General features: G+C 36.4%; 1 protein-coding gene across 1 annotated transcript in view; it reads left to right on the top strand.

Moving 5' to 3' along the window:
- Positions 1–19,809, top strand: part of LOC138713223 (cytochrome P450 4C1-like) — a 42,626-nt gene that overhangs the window by 6,073 nt on the left and 16,744 nt on the right. Inside the window, exons 4-7 of the mRNA XM_069845144.1 lie at positions 5,883–5,973; positions 6,784–6,969; positions 11,170–11,233; positions 13,828–13,988. Of these exons, the coding sequence (XP_069701245.1) occupies positions 5,883–5,973; positions 6,784–6,969; positions 11,170–11,233; positions 13,828–13,988 (502 nt within the window). The remainder of the gene's footprint in view (positions 1–5,882; positions 5,974–6,783; positions 6,970–11,169; positions 11,234–13,827; positions 13,989–19,809) is intronic.

Consider the following 19,809-nt stretch of genomic DNA (forward strand, 5'->3'; position numbering starts at 1 on the left):
TTGTGTTTTCGTGCAAGTCTGATGGTGCTTCCTAACGTCTCCAACAACCCTGCCATCTAGCGAGATTTCTGCATTACTGTGCTCTAGCGGGCGGAATATTAACTACTGAGTCAAATTGAATTCGGCTCAAAGCGTGCCATAAGAAACGCATATAAACTAGGATCGGTAGCCTTTTGTACAGTGTTATATGGACGCAGACAGTGCCACACCGAAGTGGCTCCAACGTTCGGAAAAACGCTGCAAGAGTGCGTCCCGATCTGTGCTCGCGCTCGTTCAAATGAAATACGAATAAAAGTGTAGAAATAAACTATTACAACTGCTTTCTAGGATATTATTTTTTGTTTCTTTCATTGGTGGTGCCATGGCACACTGGCACTACACCAAAAGCCGCCCCTGGTATTTTCCGTAGACCAAAAGACCTTGCAGCAAAAAAAAAAAAAAAAAAAAAAAAAAAAAAAAAAAAAAAAAAAAAAAAAATCAGTGAATGAAAAGGAAGTACTTTCCCTGGAATGATTACTTCACAAAATTGACTGTGCTGTTGGCCTTGATTTCTCATAATGTTATGGCACGGTTTTCAGAAAATCATACGAAATGTCAGTAATAGGCGGAATTATGGGGGGCATGGGAAACTTGTCCCCCGAAACTTGTCTGAACTCTTTTATTTATTATTAACGTCAGAAAATATTGAATTCAAGAGATTTTTCTTGCTTTTGTTTATGATTAAGTTTCTTTGCTTACATTAAACAATTAATGTTTTCAGATCATATGTCTGGACTACAATATTAATTTATTTTTAATTTCTGAATGTATAAGAATTTCTATACCTCACTTGAGGAATGGAAGCACTGTAATGTTTCTTTTGTAGTGTTAGAAGTCTGCAGATGTTCAGGCCGTCACTTGGAGAAATATGAATAACATACAGGGTGTCCACCATGAACCTGACACATTTGAAATTTCTGTATAATTCATACTGCTTGGGGTAAAAAGAAAAGAATGCATGCAATATCAAGAGTAACTCACCAAGTTTTATTAAGAAAATCAGTACACCTCAACATGAGATCCTCTCGTTGCACGAAGAACATCTAGCCTGAATTCAATTTCCTGCCTGGTCTTCTGAAGCATCTCGGGCGTAACGGAATTGACGGCATCTCTTATGCGGCCGCGTAGCTGTTGAAGATCACGAATTGTGTGGCCTGTATACACTTTGTTCTTGACATATCCCCACAAAAAAAAGTCTAGAGGGGTAATATCCGGTGATCGAGGTGGCCATCTTGTCGGTCCATCACGCCCAATCCAGCGACCGGGAAATTGTGTGTCGAGAAATTCTCGAACGATCAGGCTCCAATGTGGTGGGGAGCCGTACTGTTGAAAGATGACGTTCGGCTGCAAATGCATTAACTGAGGCACAACAAATTGATCCAACATGTCGAGGTAGGTATTGCGCGTAACTGTTTGTTCTCCAAAGAAAATGGATCCGATGATCAAATTGTGCATCAATCCGCACCACACATTTAATTTCGGCAGCGTGGGTTTTCTGACCCCCAAATACGCGCATTATGTGTGTTGACTTTGTCCGATAAATGAAAAGTGGCCTCATCAGAAAAAGCAATGCGAGTTAAAAATGTTGGGTCTTCATCAATGTGCTGTAACATGTCGATAGCAAATGCCTGCCTCTTATTACCGTCATCTGGTTTCAGTTCATGAACCAACTGCAATTTGTATGCATGAAACCCAAGAGAGCGATGCAGTATCTTATGTACCGTGGACTTCGGCATCTGCAGTTCTCGTCCCGCTTGTCGAACTGACTTGCGTGGACTTCGTTCATACGCCTGTCTCACTGCTGCCACACGCTCCTCTGATACGCGCACATTACCGCCACCATGCAATTTCACCACACTTCCCGTTGCTGTTTCCATGTCTTAATGGTGCTCCGTGATGGTGGGTGCTTCTGGAACACGCGCCGAAAGTTGTGTTGTACTTGAATCACCGAATTTGTTTCAGCATACCACCAGATCGCTTGTGCTTGCTCTTGCGCTGTCGCCATTTTGACTTAAGCTACCGCAGTGCCACGTACAACCTCTCGCGCGGGTTTTTCAAAATAGCCAATGAAATTTCCACAGTTTCTCTACATATTGCAAAGCATGTTACCAACATATTTCCATTCATTGATTTTAGGCAGCCAAATGAAATGTGTCAGGTTCATGGTGGACACATTGCATTATCGCCGCGCTCTCATGGTTAACATTCGGCAGGTCTTTGAGCGGCCTCGTGCATAACATTCGGCAGGTCTTTGAAATTTAATTGCATTATTGTTTTCATTTCCTTATGTCGCCGCTCCAATCACTCGCCTCAATTTCAATATTGCAACCAATAAGCTGCTTTCATTATTAAATGACATCTACTTGTCTAATCCACGTGGACTAAAACCGAGGTTGCAATGTCTTGTGCTGAGGACGAACATTAAGGTATGCGATTAAAATTATTATTATTAAGAGTTAAGAATGTCAACGTACTCGTATATGAAATAATAATAATAATAATAATAATAGTAATAATAATAATAATAATAATAATAATAATAATAATAATAGCCATTTAACAATATTTATGTAAGTTATGTATGTATTAATTCACACTGCAAATGGGTATATACCCGGAGGCAGTGGTAACTAATTACACTCAATAATGACAATTAATAATAAACACAACTAATAAAAAACAACAATATAATAATAATAATAAAATAATAATAATAATAATAATAATAATAATAATAAATACTAATAACAAGGAACATCCTAAATTAAAATGAAGCATGGTCACTTAAAATAACATTTAAAGTAAATCTAATTTGCATCTTAATCCTAAGCTCGAACTAAGACTCACGAGTCTGACAAGTTCATATCTGCACAAGTACCTTTCGGCACTGCACTTATTTCGCTGTCAACTCACTCACTGCACTGAATCTACCTGATTTCAATAACACTTCTAGCCATTTCACTGTTCGAATACTTTGCACAGCCACTTCACTGACACCAACACACTTCACTTACACAATAGACTTCACTGACACAACACACTTCCTCACTGATAGAACACTTCAAATAACAAGATATCAATTACACCCTTTAACTACTGTGTATAATATACTACCGTCTATTAGTAAAGTCCTTAAGCCTATTTTTAAATACATTTTTGGTTATTGGTAAAGCCTTTAGTAAGTCTGCAGGTAAAGCATTCCAGTCCCTGATAGTACGATTGAGAAAAGAAAACTTTCCAGTGTCTGTCCTCTGTCTTCTTTCCCTCAATTTATATGAGTGGTCGTTCCTTGAAGAGTAATTTGGCGGCTGCAACCTATTTTTTATTTCTCTCCAGGCAGGCTCACCTCTGTATGTTTTGAACAGTGCGCATAATCGAATTCGCGTTCTCCGGTCCGTGAGTGTGTCCCATTTTAATGGTGAATTATTACGACAAGACTTGAGAGCCCGTTTTTGAATCTTTTCCAGTGTCTTAATATGTTCTAATCTGTAAGGATCCCAACATGCAGCACAATATTCCATTACTGGACGAACTAGTGATTTATATGCAATCTCTTTGGATTTATCAGAGTCTTTCCTTAGTACCCTCATCACAAAGTGTAATGCCCTCCATGCCTTTCCTGCTGTGTCAGTAATGTGTTCCCTCCAGCCAAGATCACTGCTAAATGTTATCCCTAGGTATTTACATTTGTTAACTTCCGGAATGGTTTCACTCCCTAATAGAACAAACTAGTGCTTATTCTTATCGAGGAAGTAGACGTGACAACGCGACGCTTAGAGTGAAACGTGTAGAGCAACAATCGGTCGGCAAAATTATGTTTTAAAGGCACCGCACGTTATTGTGTGATGCCGACATGTTAACGATGAGAGCGGGGCGATTACTGCACAACAATGCAGAAAAAAGGAAAGTGATCCCGGTATAATGTGTAAACTTAAAGACCACAGATTAAGTAAAATAATTAGAATTTACATTTCAGATGTTATCCTCAGGAAGGTAAACTTTAGATAAAGTTTCTGTTAGCACTGTTACGTAGTGTGTATACATGTGTTTGTGTATGACAGAAAAAAAGAGGGATATTGTTTTAAGTTATACCCTATTACAGTAATAACTATTTCTTACCAGTGTTTATTATTGTCACACTAACATTAGTTATCCAATTTTCATTATTTACTTTCATGTTGTTTTATGATCTATGTAGATATTAATGTAATAACTATGTAAGCAAATGTATTTAATTAGAATTAGAGTCTGGCTGGGCGGAAGAGAAGGCCTACTGGCCTTAGCTCTGCCAGATTAAATAAATAAATTATTATTATTATTATTATTATTATTATTATTATTATTATTATTATTATTATTATTATTACTATTTCTTACCAATGTTTATTATTGTCACACTAACATTAGTTATCCAATTTTCATTATTTACTTTCATGTTGTTTTATGATCTAGATATTAATGTAATAACTATGTAAGCAAAGGTATTCAATTAGAATTAGAGTCTGGCTGGGCGGAAGAGAAGGCCTATTGGCCTTAGCTCTGCCAGATTAAATAAATAAATAATAATTATTATTGTTATTATTATTATTATTATTATTATTATTATTATTATTATTATTATTATTATTATTATTATAGTTCAAGTCCAATACAACTTGGTCCAAAACATTGCAGATATGGATGTAACACTGCAAGAAATATGCCCCCTGAAAATACCTTCATTAAATGATCTATATTCCGATATACTGTACCACGGTCAAGCTATAACGAGACAAGAAGGTAAATAATGTCCCTACATCAGAATTCTATGGTTTTGTTTTACCCCCCCAAGGAAACGGTTCTATCTCCGCCTATGGTGCCAATCCATAGTTTGAGCGCATTACCCATGGAGTCCTTAATGGCGAAGTGAAAGAACAACGACTGACCGAGCGAATTGGTAACGTAAAGTTTGGGACTCGTATTCGAACCGCGTAGCGGGCCTAACTCACTGGGGATTTTCATGGTTTTCCTCAGTCACAAAGGCAAATGACGGATTGAAAATTTACATGCCATGATTCATCACCGCCTCAGTCACCAATATCATAAACATTAATCTAAATCAGTTACATGAATCCACGCCATCTGTGACACAAAATAGAAACAGGAACTCAACAATACTGACAGGGCCTACAGATATATCCAAAGATCCTACAAGCGATATGACCACAGATATCAAAGCGTGTATAAATAAACTTACTTACTGGCTTTTAAGGAACCCGGAGGTTCATAGCCGCCCTCACACAAGCCCGGCATTGATCCCTATCCTGAGCAAGATTAATCCAGTCTCTACCATCATATCTCACCTCCCTCAAATCCATTTTAATATTATCTTCCCATTTACGTCTCGGCCTCCCTAAAGGTCTTTTTCCCTCCGGCCTCCCAACTAACACTCTATATGCACTTCTGGATTCGCCCATTAGTGCTACATGCCCTGCCCATCTCAAACGTCTGGATTTAATGTTCCTAATAAACTTAAATAAATAAATAAACTTAACAAAAAATAAAAAATAAACGATGGTTAAAAACGTAATTAAATGTATGGAACTATGGTTAAAAGTAACAAAGGATAAACGTAATTCCGATAGATCGTTTTACTTACACGTGGCTAATTGATACGTCATTTAAAACAATGTAGAACAAGCACACAAGAGGGGAAAGTACTGATCCTAAGAAATAGTGGTTCTTTGCAGAGATCGCTGAATTTGTGGTGTTAAACCCTGTCGCGGAAGCCCACGTTTATTAATTGACTATAATACTGAAATATTTGTGAATGCCAGCTGGTTGTTTTTTTTTTTTTTTTTCAGACTCTACTCACTGACACGAACCTTTTGGACAAAGCTTATTTCTACAAATACATGCAGCCTTTTTTCGGCAAAGGATTAGTTACAGAAACTGGTAAGTTTATTTATTTATCTTTCTTCGTATTCGACACAAAATCTGTTGGTTTCTTGGCAGGTTTACAATGCGAAATAGGGGAAAAGCGGGCACATTTGAACGGTTTTTTTTATATACACCGTGTACATAAAGTAATGTCAGGAGTTTAAAATAGCCCTCCTGAAAAAAAAAAAAAGTAAAATGGACTTGAAACAGTTTGGTTCTCGGCCATCGTTTTTTAAAACAGTTCTCTATTTGGCGCCTGAGGAAGAAGAAAAGATTTTGGGTGAGGAAAATAAGTGAACATTCTTCGTTTAAAGAACTTCAACTTTTTTCATACACGTACATGCATTTGTTTGAATTTGGAATGTATTTTATAACTTATACATTCATTTCTTTTTACATTTAGTTTGAACCCTTACGTATTCTGCAAAATAGTTTGGAATACAAGAGGTATAAGTGCAACGTCTTACTATGACATTATTTTTTTTAGTATCTTAATTTTAAAATATCTTCAAAATCAGTAGTAAATTCCTTCATATAACCCAGACTCAATATGTAAGCACAAAATAGACATCGTAGACTTTGGATGCAATATTCCATTGTCACTTAACTTGAAACTCATTTCTTTCAACCTTAGGTTTACATGACTTACGAGTATATTCCCTGTAGACAACTCTACACCGCTCATATATAAAATCTTCTGAATCTTACTGAGCTGTATTCAGATAAAACATACTTACGTTGAAAAATAGAGAATTGCTTATAAATTCCAATCAATTTTTCTGTAGTAAGTTAGAAGAAGGATTTATAATCTGTTCTTCTTTTCAGGTGCGAAGTGGCTGCAGAATCGAAAGTATATTGCACCAAACCTTAACGTGTCCGTATACAAATCCAATGTGCAGATATTCAACAAACATCTTCATTTTATTCTTAATAAACTATCACAGTATGTAGGAGGACAAGAATTTGATATGTATCCTATTATGTTACATCTAACAATGAATGTAAGCATAGGTAAGTAGGCCTATCAAATATATTAATACAGCTCTCACCTTAATGATTCTTATCGGTCCTACCAATAAAAACTCTAATACAGACGTTCAATTGTCTTATGCTTACACAGCGAATAGCTCTTTTATAAGCAGTATGTAAATTCCTGATTAATATAATCGCTACATACGTGGTGTAGTTGTAACAATGCAACTGTTACACAGCTACCTCATAATTTCGTCATTATTTTATTACTAAAGGTAACAATAACTGAGATTGTCTATTGCGTTCGATAGTGTGAGCTAATGTGCTAAGTATCGATAGTACAACTGTTCCTGATCGATTATCACTCTATATTTTGATCAAAGAGTACAGCTACAGCAATATTATTCTAATCATTCTGTGCTCTCTGGTTTGTTCTTCTGCACTTACAACGCAACTATTATCATAAAATGACAGTCGTTACGAACAGTTGGGTTGTTAAAAGGCAGCCACTTTTTCTCTATAAACAGGGGGTTTCGTGAGTAGGGGAGAGTCGGGTAGTATCGGACAGCGGGTAATATCGGACAGTGAGTTTCTTTCATCTACCACACAATGATAGTACCTGATTGACATGGTTTCGTGAGTAGGGGAGAGTCGGGTAGTATCGGACAGCGGGTAATATCGGACAGTGAGTTTCTTTCATCTACCACACAATGATAGTACCTGATTGACATGGTTTCGTGAGTAGGGGAGAGTCGGGTAGTATCGGACAGCGGGTAATATCGGACAGTGAGTTTCTTTCATCTACCACACAATGATAGTACCTGATTGACATGGTTTCGTGAGTAGGGGAGAGTCGGGTAGTATCGGACAGCGGGTAATATCGGACAGTGAGTTTCTTTCATCTACCACACAATGATAGTACCTGATTGACATGGTTTCGTGAGTAGGGGAGAGTCGGGTAGTATCGGACAGCGGGTAATATCGGACAGTGAGTTTCTTTCATCTACCACACAATGATAGTACCTGATTGACATGGTTTCGTGAGTAGGGGAGAGTCGGGTAGTATCGGACAGCGGGTAATATCGGACAGTGAGTTTCTTTCTTCTACCACACGATGATAGTACCTGATTGACATGGTTACGTTTCTGTGATGTCGCATAGAGAAACGTAACCATGTCATTCAGGTCTTACCATATGGTGGTAGATGAAAGAAACGCACTGTCCGGTACTACCCGATGTCCGATACTACCCGACTCTCCCCTATAACTACTGCGAAGCAATTCCCGTGTATAGTTACACACTGCGTTTTCAATAATGTATCAATAACAATAACATACACAACTATACCACATTTCTAGGACTTTTTATAGACTCCAGTGTAACGTGGGAAAAACATATCGAATATATATGCACAACATTATCTACAGTTATATATTTATTAAAGAAATTAGTGACTTGCGTTTCTCAAAATTATTTAAGATGTGCCTACTTTTCGTTCTTTCAGTCGATAATTAGGTATTCCTTAATTTTCTAGGGAAATGGTAGCAAAATTGGGAGTGTCTTGATTTTTCAAAAGAAAGCCATTAGAATCAAACTATCTTGAACATTGTCGACCCCTTTTCAAACAATCACAGATATTAACTGTCGACCTAGTTCTTTACACTCGACAAAATATAGACAATTACTCGCTAATAGCCAATATACATGATTATGAAATTAGAAATAGTGAACAAATTAATATCCCATACTGTAGATTACATAAAACAAGTACAAATTTTTCTGTCATAGGGATGAAATTATATAATAAGCTTCCCAGTCAATACTATAAGTTACCAACCAATAGTTTCAAAGCTAGATTTTATAATTGGCTTTTAATTAATCCTATCTACTCTGTAGATGAACTTCTTAATATAAATTCATACGAAATTGTTTTTTTAATAAATAAAGTTATTCACATCTAGTTACAAATATTGCATTAAGAGTGAAGTGTTTTAATTAATTTTAGAGTTTCAAAGTGTTTTGCCTTTTCATTCTAGTTAAACTTTACTGTTTTCAATTATGTGTGTATTTTCAAATGTATGAATTTTCCCTCCCTTCTGTATTGTGACGAAGCCTATCACTGTATGTTTAATGGATTAATAAACTGAATTGAATTAAATGTTCTAAAATGTAGAAATACGTATATAATACCTCTTTTAATTTAAAAGTTCGCCCATCAATAACTTCCCAACCGTTACATTTCGAACTCAGCCATATCGGGTTAAATCGATGTGGATTATCCGAAACCACATTACCCTGAAATATTTTATTATTAGAACCAAACTAAAATAAAAATAATACTGTAGAGATGCTTATGTTAAATCGAACTTTTCACCACTCTCTTTTTCATTTTATGACTTATACTGCAGAGATGTTTACATTAAATCACGAACTTTCCACAATTTTCCATTTTCAATTCATGTATAGTATTCCACAGAACTTACGCCACCATTCTAGCTTTCAGATATCGAACATGTCAAAGGTTAATACAAAAATATATTCATTCAGTTTACAAGGATAAACATTATATCAATATTGAGCACACTGTATGAGTAGGGACAAATTTTGTTCATTGTGTTCTGTGCCTATTCTCTTTGTCCTTCAGAGCTTTAAGATAATCAGACATTGAACATCATAATACGTGAATATTGAACTTCTTTTCTATAACATTTGAGACTAATACAGAGTAGATTGAGATCTGATTTGTGCCTTATTTTAAAATTATGTCTTTGTACTAAGTATGTCTTCTTTTTAATAAAATCTATTAAAATAATAAAAAAGAGTTGAGTCTTTCCATTACGTACTTCCGAGAGATCGATTTTTATTTATTTTTTTATTTTATTGGGTTATTTTACGACGCTGTATCAACATCTAGGTTATTTAGCGTCTGAATGATATGAAGGTGATAATGCCGGTGAAATGAGTCCGGGGTCCAGCACCGAAAGTTACCCAGCATTTGTTCGTATTGGGTTGAGGGAAAACCCCAGAAAAAACCTCAACCAGGTAACTTGCCCCGACCGGGATTCGAACCCGGGCCACCTGGTTTCGCAGCCAGACGCGCTGACCGTTACTCCACAGGTGTGGACTCGAGATATCGATATTTTCAATACTTTTATTCGATAGTGTTACTATATTTTGTACTAGCCGTACCCGTGCGCTCCGCTGCACCTGTTAGAAATAAATATAAAGTAATTACATAATTAAAATAGGACGTTTGATCCAGGGAACATTCGTGTTTCATAGAAGGATAAATCGTTTAATATGTTACTTATTTTAAATTGTATTTAAAGAATTAAAATGCGGTTATTTTGGTCCAGAGAGCAATCATTTGGTGCAATGACAATTCCTTTAACATGTTTCTTAATTGTTATTACATGCAACCATAGTTTAATGAAGATTGACATACCATTTAGTTTTAATGTGTATACTTTATATTACTTGCTATATGTTTCAGAAGTTACTGTAATAACATTGTAGAATTATGTCCATCTAGAGAAAGTACGCTTTCCAATAATTAAACAATTAATTAGCTTCCGATATTACTTCATACAAACACATAAATATTCTCTTAGGCTATGTTTAATAGCTTTCGATTGTTGTTGTCCAAGGCCCCTTACAGACGAAGTCATTTGTTGTTATTTCAATACAGCGCCTTAGATGGCGTTGTTATTGTAATTTTAAAACTCATTTATCTCATTAAATATCAGTCCTATCAAAATTTTTCAAGGAATAAAACTTATCGCAAATTATTTTTAAAGAAACTTTTGTTATGTAACATTTTTCACGAAAATTAATAAGCGAGATATTTCGATTTATTTAATTCGGGCCTCCTTATAACCACCCTTTTAAATAAAGTATTTTGAATACCATATAGACTAAAATCTAAGTTACAACCAACTTAATTTATATTCCAATTTTCATGTAAATCGGTTCAGACATTATCACGTGAAAAGGTAACAAACATCCAGACAGACAGACAGACATATAAACAAAATGTCAAAAAAGCGATTTTCGGTTTCAGGATGGTTAATTATACATGTTAACACCAATTATTTTTGGAAAATCGAAAATTACCAGAAAAATTTTGGCTAGAGATTTATTATTAGTATAGATTAATTTCGAAAAACCGTCTATGCCGAATGTAAAATGAAAATCTAATATGGACGAAACAGTAAAACAAATTTTACTACATTTTTGCAGCCATAACTATGGGTAAGGAACCTGAGGAATCTGCAACTTTGGAAGCAATGGATGTATTAACAAGGTAAGAATATATTTCATTTTTTTTTATTTTATTAGCAACTGCAAAATTGTTTTATGTATGTATGTATGTATGTATGTATGTATGTATGTATGTATGTATGTATGTATGTATGTATGTATTTACACTGCAAGTGGGCAAGCACCCGGTGGCAGTGGTATATACAATATAAACAATACACAAAAAAAAATGATAAGCAATACACAATAAAAATTTACAATACACAATACAATTTAAAACACATATACAATTTTATACACAATACAATAAGAATACACAATACAATTTAACACAATAATAATAAAACATAAATAAAATACCTAATTTTACATTACAACCTACATAATTATGTATAGGCCCTACATAAGTTTCAATAGTCTATGACTTTACTCTCATCTCATTCCCTGTAGTGGCACTATGACGCATTTCACTGACACTTTAGCACACATTTCACTGACACTTTAGCACACATTTCACTGACACTTTAGCATACATTTCACTGACACTTTAGCACACATTTCACTGACACTTTAGCACACATTTCACTGACACTTTAGCACACATTTCACTGACACTTTAGCATACATTTCACTGACACTTTAGCACACATTTCACTGACACTTTAGCACACATTTCACTGACACTTTAGCACACATTTCACTGACACTTTAGCATACATTTCACTGACACTTTAGCACACATTTCACTGACACTTTAGCATACATTTCACTGACACTTTAGCATACATTTTACTGACACTTTAGCACACATTTCACTGACACTTTAGCATACATTTCACTGACACTTTAGCACACATTTCACTGACACTTTAGCATACATTTCACTTACACTTTAGCACACATTTCACTGACACTTTAGCACACATTTCACTGACACTTTAGCATACATTTCACTGACACTTTAGCACACATTTCACTGACACTTTAGCACACATTTCACTGACACTTTAGCATACATTTCACTGACACTTTAGCACACATTTCACTGACACTTTAGCACACATTTCACTGACACTTTAGCACACATTTCACTGACACTTTAGCATACATTTCACTGACACTTTAGCACACATTTCACTGACACTTTAGCATACATTTCACTGACACTTTAGCACACATTTCACTGACACTTTAGCATACATTTCACTGACACTTTAGCACACATTTCACTGACACATTAGCATACATTTCACTGACACTTTAGCACACATTTCACTGACACTTTAGCACACATTTCACTGACACTTTAGCATACATTTCACTGACACTTTAGCACACATTTCACTGACACTTTAGCACACATTTCACTGACACTTTAGCATACATTTCACTGACACTTTAGCACACATTTCACTGACACTTTAGCACACATTTCACTGACACTTCAGCACACATTTCACTGACACTCTGTAACACATTTCACTGACACTTTAGAACACATTTCACTGACGCTATAAATTATCACTGATTGGAACTGTTCACTGCACTGTAAAACCATAACTTCACTGACTCACCTCGCTTCACTGATATAACAGTTCACATAAGTCAAATAATTACAACCTTATGCATACTTATAAACAGAACTACATTTAAACTAAACATTTCTAGTCTAAGGCCCTCTTACACGCTATTTTTAAATAACTTACAATTCAAACCAAGGAAGTAAACTCGTCAGGCTAGATAAATACATGTCACCTTAAAAGATTTAAATGTTGAATGTCACCTTAATTTTAATTTGCACTTTATACACAACTTTTTAAGTTATTCTTGAATCTCCTTAAGGAAGGACAGCCCTCAAAGACCGCTGCAGGTAGGTCATTCCAATCATTTATAGTTCTATTTAAAAATGAGAATTTACCTACATCCGTTTTCTGTTTCCTACATTTGATTTTAAAATCATGATCGTTCCTACCATAGTACGTTGGCTTTTCTAACCGAGCCGTTATGTCTACCCATGCTTTCTGACCTAGATGTGGTTAAAATAATTTCAATTACCATTCCTTTCATAATCGGGCGTGACAGAAAAACCGACATTATTATCGATATTTACAGCTTGAAAAAATGTTTGACATAAAAGATTTCAATGTATATCCTATCGATTCTAATGATATGTCTAAAGTATTTCATTTCGAAAACTGTTTTTCTTCCAGATATCATGTATTAATCTCCAAAAGACATTCATGCTAATGAAATGCCCAAAATTTGTCATCTTCTTTCGAAAATTGTATTTCTTCCCAAGTGCTCTCCATGCTGAAGAAAATGTCAAAAAATATTTTTACAAAAGCTTCAAATTTATACTTCTTCCCAAATGGTATACATTCTGAATAAATGCCACATGACTTTAAAAATTATATTTGCTGTATTTATTTCCATTCTGAATAAATCGTCATAATATGCCATAGAACCTATGCTCACAATTTAACAGTTTTGGTGCCAAATTCCCTGCCCTGCTAAGACATAAATTGTTGTCTAAAATGTGTCACACAGTTTTCTTTCACACCAGTAATTTCCTATTACCTTCCTCAAATGTATACTCAGACTGTGTAAAGTTTACATTGCAATGTTTTATTTTTTAAGTGAAAAAGACAGCATAGTTTACAGAATAATGCGCCCATGGTTTGAGTATGACTTCTTGTACTGGAATTCGAAGGATGGAAGGAAGGAAGCCAAGTATGTAGAAAGGGGGTGGAAAAACATGAACGTAATAATCAGTGACAAAACCAAAGACAGAGATGAAGGTAAGGAAAATCTTGTTTTATACATAAACATATCTTAAAAGTTCAAAGTTTTCGGAATATATATGATAAGACTTTCTTGTGTTAAATTCTAACGTAATTTGTTTACATGTTTCGACCATTTATGGGTTATCCTCAGAGGTAGTCGTTGTTGGTCTTCGCGCCTCTTGTTTTGTTTCCTGTGAGGGTGTGTTCGTGTGGTATAATGTAGAATGAAAGATAGTGTGTGTTCTGAAATTGAGTTGTGTGTTGAGAATTTCGTTGGGGTGTGTTTTCGTGTGTCTGTATATTTCATATTGTTCTAGTGTGTTTAGTTTCTGGCTTTTTGGTTGGATGTGCAGTATTTCCATGTCTGTGTTGATGTTTCTGTAGGTGTGGTTAGCATTTGCGATGTGTACTGCATATGTGGAGGTGTTTTGTAATTTTGTTATGGCTGTGATGTGTTCTTTGTAACGTGTTTGAAATGATCTGCCTGTCTGTTCTATGTAGAAGTTGCAGGTGTTACATTTGAGTTTGTATACGCCAGTGTGGTTGTATTTGTTTGTTTGTGTTGTTTGTGTGTTGCGATGTTTTTGTAGAGTGTTATTTGTTCTGTATGCGATGTTGTAATTTAATTTCTTGAATGAGGTTGCAATTTTGTGTGTGTGTTTTTGTTTTCGTATGTTAATGTGATGTATTTTTTGTATTCTTGTGTTCGTGTTGTATTCTTATGATTTTTGTGATTATGTTTCGTCTTACGTATTATGTTATCTATTATATTAGGGTTGTATCCGTTTTCTTGTGCTATGTATTTGATTTTGTTTAGCTCTTCTTTGTAATCCTGTTGGTTCATTGACATGTTGAGTAGTCTGTGTACCATTGTTCGGAATGCAGCTTGTTTGTGTTGTGTTCTGAGGATGACTCATAAAAGGTCGAAACATGTAAACAACGTACGTTAGAATTTAACACAAGAAAGTCTTATCATACAGTGACATCATTTTATTTTCACTTCAATTTTTATTGTATCTGAGTTTTTGAATGTACTTCACTTCCACCCCTTCTACTAATGAAGTTCAACCGTCTTGCACACAGATCCGAGACCGCATATAAGCTTACAGTTATAGTAAACAGTTCGTTCCAAAAATATGTTCGCGTTTTCCAGTGACGAAAAAGCTTTAAATATTGAATCATTTTCGCACAGGTACTGTCGTCCATTTGCCTACGTCGTATCCCGGTTTCCCCCCACCAGCTTTTATTCGCCAGCTAGAGGTTAGGCTGTCTTAGATCTTTTCTGAGAACATTAATTTCTGTTAATAATTAGACGTCTACGTAATATTATACAACTGTTTCAAATAACTTAAATAAAAGGCCCTCGTTAAGTAATTAACTGTCACGTGATTTCCCTCCTTTCTACGATCCTACGACATAACCACTCGGACGGACAGTAGATAGTATGTCTGAATAATTTTATCTTTTCGGGCAGATGTGAAGATTGAATTTACAGTACGTAAGGTACTCTTTTATAGAGTAGGTACAGAATTATTTCAACATGAGTTACTAGTACGAAGGACGAAACTGGTAATTGGGATTAGGTACAATAATCTATAGTGCGATAATATGCACATTAGAACTGAAGCCTGTGTCGAAATGAACGGTCACCATTTTAAAAAAAATGTGTTTAAATATCCATATTATGGTTATTTTTCAATTTAACTTCATTCTCTATATTGTACGCTAATGTGGTGTAGACAGTATAATATACACTGCATAATGAATACGTCCACATGGACAGCTCAGTTCGTGAGTAAAAACACTCATTGTTAATACAGTACTGTATTTTGATTAAACAAAAACTTAATGAAAATTATCAAAGTCAAAAGCGCGATATTTCCTAGTTAACGTAAATGAATTAACTACTTTTCTTCCCTCCTATACCTAGTAATGTGATTTGTTTGTATATTACGCCAGTATCATCGAACTTCAGTCGTGGAAGGGGTAGCAAACGGCGTTGATCCAGAGGTATAGCCAAGTTAATATTAAAAATGTTAGTAAAAACATAATGATGTCCCTGTACATATTCCGAAGTGATACAGTGTTAAAAGTTGTGTAATCAATATGTATATTCAAAGTTTTACTGAACTTGGCGATAGTTTCAGTAATGTACTCTTGGCACAAAGCTTAGCATTTTTGTTGTTCGCTAGTCTTTTAGTGTCATCTTTAGCTGACACAAGGTAACAATTCATGCAATCCAATATAACCAACTGTACAATAGTGTGAGCAAATATATTGAGAATAATACAGATCATAAAAATTATTGTGAAGTCACTGCAAATAATGTATTTTTATTTTTATTTTATTGGGTTATTTTACGACGCTGTATCAACATCTAGGTTACAAATAATGTATCTGAAAAATACAATGCAACGTAAGGAAGGGACATGCACATACAGGGTGACTAAGTTACTAGATACGTCTTCGAAAACCGAGGTGTGATAAGGGATATTATTCATATGAAATTCGAGATATGAACCGTCATAATACCGGTATGATTATTAGTATGAAGATATTAGAGGCAATGCACAGACGTCAAATGGAGTAATAGTTGCTTTTGATCAGCCGTGGCGAAAATGTAATCGTGCGCCGAGCCACTGTGTAACCTGCAACGTGCAGAGCACCTATGGAGGGAGGCGGACACCTGAAGGGGAAGTGAAGCAACTGTCTGATTTATTAACGGATTTAATTTTCCTTATGTGAAGCACTTAAATATAATTTTATACATTATAAGGTTACAAACTAATGTTTAGTACGCGTAACGAAGAAAGGGGGGAAAAAAAACATAGGGCACATTATCACAACCTATTAATTGTCTTCAGAATGTCTCTGCGACAGAGTTTCGAAATCAGGAATTATGTCACTTACTGCCAATCGTAGTTGATCACGAAGGTATTTGTCTGTCAGTCGTGATCTAAATTTGGTTTTTAGTATTTTCATTGCTGAAAATACTTTTTCACAAACGTAAGTTGTAGCGAACATGGCTTCAACAGAGCAAGCGAAAGAACGAAGCTTCTGATATTTATTTTTTGGTAAAGATTTCAAAAGTTCAACATTTGTCAAGTCCTTACATCTAGCTTTCATTTGACATCACATAGTAAATCTGTGAGTTTAAATTGACGATCTAACGGCATTATTCGTATATCTGCTGAAAAAGGATCGACGTACAGAGATAATAATAATAATAATAATAATAATAATAATAATAATAAATAATAATACTTCACCTTTAAATGTTTCATGAATAACAGTAGTATAATGCTGTTTTATGTTATACAACCGTTTCCTCGTAATACTTGTGAACAAATCTTACATTTAATATTCTCATCATATTGGCAGCAAAAAAAAAAAAAAAAAAAAAAAATGCGTCCTCCCATCCTCCTTGAAACTTTCGTTTTTGTAGAGGTACATGGTTTCGAGAGAGACATTGGACGATACGCCACTCGCAGGTCAGAGACAAATAAGCAAATGGAACGGAGTTTGATTCCAGTGAGTGAGAGGGTGGGGGTTGGAGAGAGCAGGAAGTAAGAGAAATTCACAGCTATCACTGCGAGCCAAAATGTGCTCGTGAGTCTCATTTTCGCAACGGCTGCTTTTGATCAATAGCGCGTAGTAATTGGAGCTAAATGTCAAGAACTCAACAACGATGTGATGTGTGCGATATGTGCCTGTCCCTGAAATGGTCGGATTTCTTGGCTTCAGCGCAAGAACTGCAAAGAAAATCACTGTAACTGGTTTGTTTTCAAGTACTGTACTGTGAGTTCTCTTTGCAATTTCACAGTTCAAACTGATGTTACAATACGTATCTGTTTCATATTTTGAAGAAAGGTAAGCACGTGATGTTTACATTGCGTACGTCAAAACAGGCGTCGCTTCAAAAAGCGTGATGTGCGACCCACCCGTTTTCTGGCATTGAACTAAATCGTAGCAAACCTGTGTGCGCGAAGCTTGGAGTGACGAAAATGCAATTTGGAAGTGCGGGATGTTCGACAGGACATGTGGGAGTTACAGTCTAACGATGAAAGAGTAATGGAAAGGAGAAAAATTCTCTCCGGCGCCGGGATTTGAACCCGGGTTTTCAGCTCTACGTGCTGATGCTTTATCCACTAAGCCACACCGGATACAACTCCGACGCCGGTTAGAATCGTCTCAGATTAAGCTCCAACTCTTGGGTTCCCTCTAGTGGCCGCCCTCTACACTACGTCATAGATGTCTATCTGAGACGATTCTAACCGGCGTCGGAGTTGTATCCGGTGTGGCTTAGTGGATAAAGCATCAACATGTAGAGCTGAAAACCCGGGTTCAAATCCCGGCGCCGGAGAGAATTTTTCTCCGTTCCATTACTCTTTCATCGTATGATGACGCAGAATATCTGTATGGAAATATCATATGTACTTCGGTACATTAAAATAATATATATGATATGCGTAAATCACTTCGTGATTTAAGACGGCGCTTATTCCGTCGGATCCCGGCCAACTAGTCACTCATACCGAGTGCACCTCAGCACATGTGTGGACTTCGGTCCTGCGTTCATAGACATCTATGACGTAGTGCAGAGGGCGGCCACTAGAGGGAACCCAAGAGTTGGAGCTTAATCTGAGACGATTCTAACCGGCGTCGGAGTTGTATCCGGTGTGGCTTAGTGGATAAAGCATCAGCACGTAGAGCTGAAAACCCGGGTTCAAATCCCGGCGACGGAGAGAATTTTTCTCCGTTCCATTACTCTTTCATCGTATGATGACGCAGAATATCTGCATGGAAATATCATATGTACTTCGGTACATTAAAATAATATATATGATATGCGTAAATCACTTCGTGATTTAAGACGGCGCTTATTCCGTCGGATCCCGGCCAACTAGTCACTCATACCGAGTGCACCTCAGCACATGTGTGGACTTCGGTCCTGCGTTCATAGACATCTATGACGTAGTGCAGAGGGCGGCCACTAGAGGGAACCCAAGAGTTGGAGCTTAATCTGAGACGATTCTAACCGGCGTCGGAGTTGTATCCGGTGTGGCTTAGTGGATAAAGCATCAGCACGTAGAGCTGAAAACCCGGGTTCAAATCCCGGCGACGGAGAGAATTTTTCTCCGTTCCATTACTCTTTCATCGTATGATGACGCAGAATATCTGCATGAAAATATCATATGTACTTCGGTACATTAAAATAATATATATGATATGCGTAAATCACTTCGTGATTTAAGACGGCGCTTATTCCGTCGGATCCCGGCCAACTAGTCACTCATATCGAGTGCACCTCAGCACATGTGTGGACTTCGGTCCTGCGTTCATAGACATCTATGACGTACTGCAGAGGGTGGCCACTAGAGGGAACCCAAGAGTTGGAACTTAAACTGAGACGATTCTGTCCGGCGCCGGGGTGTGGATCCGGTGTGGCTTAGTGGATAAAGCATCAGCACGTAGAGCTGAAAACCCGGGTTCAAATCCCGGCGCCGGAGAGAATTTTTCTCCGTTCCATTACTCTTTTATCGTATGATGACGCAGAATATCTGCATGGAAATATCATATGTACTTCGGTACATTAAAATAATATATAGTTACAGTCTAAGTTAAAACCCGTCCATATAGAAGCGTTTCCTACAGAAATAATATTTGTCTCATTTGATATTTCGGGAAAATCTCTAGATCAAACCTGCAGAACTGTAGCTCCTGAGAGCGACAGCCTTCTTACCACCTTCTACCCCACCCACCTTTTCTACCAGTGTGGTCATGGCGTTCTAGTTGCGCTCAGCTATATCAACATTCATCCTGGCGGCGGCAGGTA

The sequence above is a fragment of the Periplaneta americana genome, chromosome 2 (genome assembly GCF_040183065.1).
Source record: "Periplaneta americana isolate PAMFEO1 chromosome 2, P.americana_PAMFEO1_priV1, whole genome shotgun sequence".
In the NCBI taxonomy this organism is placed as follows: Eukaryota; Metazoa; Arthropoda; class Insecta; order Blattodea; family Blattidae; genus Periplaneta; species Periplaneta americana.